Here is a 2,961-nt window from a genome sequence, read left to right as displayed (position 1 = left end):
TTGCTATGCTCCTATTTCCCCCCTCCCTAGTCTGTTTCGCTCCTATTCACCCCTGACATTTTCCTACTAAAGCCAAATTCGTAACCAGGGCCCTGCCTCATGAGCCCTGGTTCCCAGGCTTTAGAGTGCCAGCCTGTGTTTATTGAGTGCTCCCCATATAGCAGGGGCAGTGCTAAATGCCTCATGGGCATGGTATCATTTAGTCCACACCTGTGAAGCGACCATATAATGCTTGAGCTACAAGTAAAAGAACTCCCTACTGCAAAAGGCAATGTGTTAACTAAATTAATTAGAGCTCCTAAGACAGGGCTGGCTCCAAGCATGGTACAATGAGGACATTTGGGCAGATAAAGACTGGGGTGAAAACTTTGAACCTCTCAAATCCTCCAGAACCTTCCTGGCTGGCAGAGGTATTCCCCCTACCCCTCCTACCAACCTTCTCTACATTAAACCTTTCAATGACTTCACCTGGGGTAACTGCCTCACAAAGGGATACAGATTCTTCTCAGGACTCACTCCCACCCCTCACTGCTTCCAAATCCTGCATACCCAGAGATCCCACACAGTCCAGGCAGCAGTACAAAGCCTGGTCAGGAGAACAGTCAAGCAATTTGCCAATTTGTATAGGCAGGAATCCAGAGCACATGTATGGGAGGGGGTCTGGAAGGTGTCTGACCCACTGAGATCAGGCTGTGTTGATTATGGGTGCACTTACCCAGGATCCAGGATTTAATGTTAACTGGAGCACCTGAAAGTGTTCGACACTGGTTAATTGAGCTTGAGCTCCACCACACCCCACAAGCAATACAGATTAAGGGCCAGAATTTCCCTGGCAGCATTGAGGAAGGAATTCAAAGGCCCAGGGAGATGGGAACATCATATATGTGTCCAGACTCCTGCCTGTTGTCCCCGTCTAATTATCAAGTGCCCCCAATTTAGGATCATGTGCCACCTGTTCAGCCACCCCCTATCCATGCCACCCTGGAGTACCCAGAGGCCACTTCTTTCACCATGGCTTTAAGAAATGCCCTGGTGAGGGGAGCTCCAGACTCTGTATCAAGCCCAGCAGTGGCTGCCCCTTAGCCTAGAGATGACAGTAGGTTATAACTGGGATGGAACTTGGTCCCCTGATCTCAGTGGGAATAAGGAGAGCCAGAGTGGGAGTGGCAGCACTTAACCATTAAAAGACAATATATTTTTTTAGTGCTTGATATTTATTGAAAAGAATGCAAATGCTTTTTCCAGGTAGTATTGGGCTGAGTACCTGTCTTTGTTTATTTGTTTGTCTGTTTTGGTTTTTGTATTTTGTTGTCCAAATGCACGCATCTGCAGGACTGCTGCAATTTTGAAAGAAAAACAACAGCTGTGCACAACTGATGCGGAGGAGAGAAGAAATGTCCCAATTTGGTGGCCAGACCCCAGCAGCCACCTGGTGGGGCAGGGGAGATGCTGGGAATAGGCAGGGAACTAACCAGGCTGAAAGGCTTGTCTTTGCAAGGGTCAGTGAATTGTCCAAATCAGTGTTCAAGGAGGTGCACCCAACTCAGGCATCTTCTAAGTTGGTCCTTAGCTCCAAAGGTGGTGGACGTCAGTGGGAAGCCGTAGATGGCAGCTTAGGTCTCTGGGCAGATGCAGACCTGGCAGTCGGGTGAGTGGCAGCAGCGGGACTGTGGGTGGTCTGTCCAATTTGTCACCTGGGCCTGGCCTACAGCTGGGGTTCAGGCGACATGCCAAATTGACAGGGAGGGTCCTGGGGCTGGCCAGAACGGGCGGTGGGGAGGTGCCTAGGGATACCCCCGCCCCAGCAGCAGGTTATTGGAGCACTATTCCTGGAACAAAGACAAGCACTACGGGGGATGAAGAGAGAACCAGAGAACCGAAGGGCAGGGAGAGGGAAGGTGACCAAGGAGGACAGGGGACAAGGGTAAGCGCGGCGGCTCAGGAGAGGAGGGTGAGGAGGGTGGCAGCGTGCAAAGCCCTCCCCCCAGGCCCGAGGGGCTCCGGGCCTAGTAATAGTCGTCTTCCTCATCGTCATCGTCGTCGTCGTCGTCGTCGTCGTCATCATCATCATCTTCATCATCGTCCCAACCGAAACACTGCTTCAGCTCATCGAGGAAGGCCTGGTAATCTCCTAGGATGGGGCTATCCAGCTCGATGTAAGGAACCACCCACTCTTCCGCTTCCCCGGTCAGGAGGCTAATTAGGAAGGCTACCTTCATGGCGTCGTTGCAGAATCGGTTCTCGTTGACAAGCATGTAGGACGTCGTCTGCACGATAAACTCGGGGAGCCGGGCGCTCTCGCCGCTAAACGTCTCGGGGAAGGGCACCGGGCAGCTGGGCGGACGTACCTGGCGCAGCAGGCTGGCTCTCTCGCACACCAGCAGCCGCAGCTGCTCCATTAGCTGGCTGTTCTCGATGCTCAGGGCCCGGTGCCGCATCAGCAGCGCGTGCAGCAGCAGCACCAGCTCGTCCACCATGGCGAACGCCTTGGAGGGGCTCGGGTCGCTCGGCTCGGCCACGGGCTGCGCGGAGGCCTCGCAGGAAGTGCGTGTCCACCGGGGCGCGCGAGGAGGTGGAGGGGACAGCGCACCGGGGGCCTGGCCACTGCGCAGGCTCCGCCCACTGGTCGCTAGGGCGGCCGGCTGGGCGCGGGGGGCGTGGCATGGATAGGACAGGCAGGGCCGCGGGGGCGAGGCCATGAATGGGCTCGCTGGGGCGTGGGGGCGTGGCTAGGGGCAGGGCTGGCAGGGGCTTCGCCAGCCCGCCGGTTTATCCGGGCCGTTAGACACCTGGGTTGTGAGCTGCATTAACCGAGGGCCTAGCAGGCGCCGAGACCTATCTCTCAAGGAGAGCCAACCGGCTCAAATTGAAAGGATTAACAACCACCTTCCCCCCCACACACCCAAAAAAACACAGTTCAGTGTTCCCTTCCTAGGTCTGCAGCCACTAGATTCTATTTGC

General features: G+C 55.3%; 1 protein-coding gene across 1 annotated transcript; it reads right to left on the bottom strand.

The window, feature by feature from the left end:
* Positions 1–1,251: 1,251 nt before the first annotated feature.
* Positions 1,252–2,548, bottom strand: LDOC1 (LDOC1 regulator of NFKB signaling). Its single transcript, XM_010599705.3, has one exon. It carries the CDS (start codon positions 2,475–2,477, stop codon positions 2,007–2,009), a length of 471 nt encoding a protein of 156 aa, XP_010598007.2. The 5' UTR covers positions 2,478–2,548; the 3' UTR covers positions 1,252–2,006.
* Between the last annotated feature and the right edge of the window lie 413 nt (positions 2,549–2,961).

Source organism: Loxodonta africana, chromosome X (assembly GCF_030014295.1).
Source record: "Loxodonta africana isolate mLoxAfr1 chromosome X, mLoxAfr1.hap2, whole genome shotgun sequence".
NCBI lineage: Eukaryota > Metazoa > Chordata > Mammalia > Proboscidea > Elephantidae > Loxodonta > Loxodonta africana.
The sequence above is the reverse complement of the archived record's forward strand: the minus strand, read 5'-3'. Positions and strand labels throughout refer to the sequence as shown.

Coding starts and splice junctions, on each gene's coding strand:
- LDOC1 (XM_010599705.3), bottom strand. CDS start 2,477: ATGGTGGACGAGCTGGTGCTGCTGCTGCACGCGCTGCTGATGCGGCAC.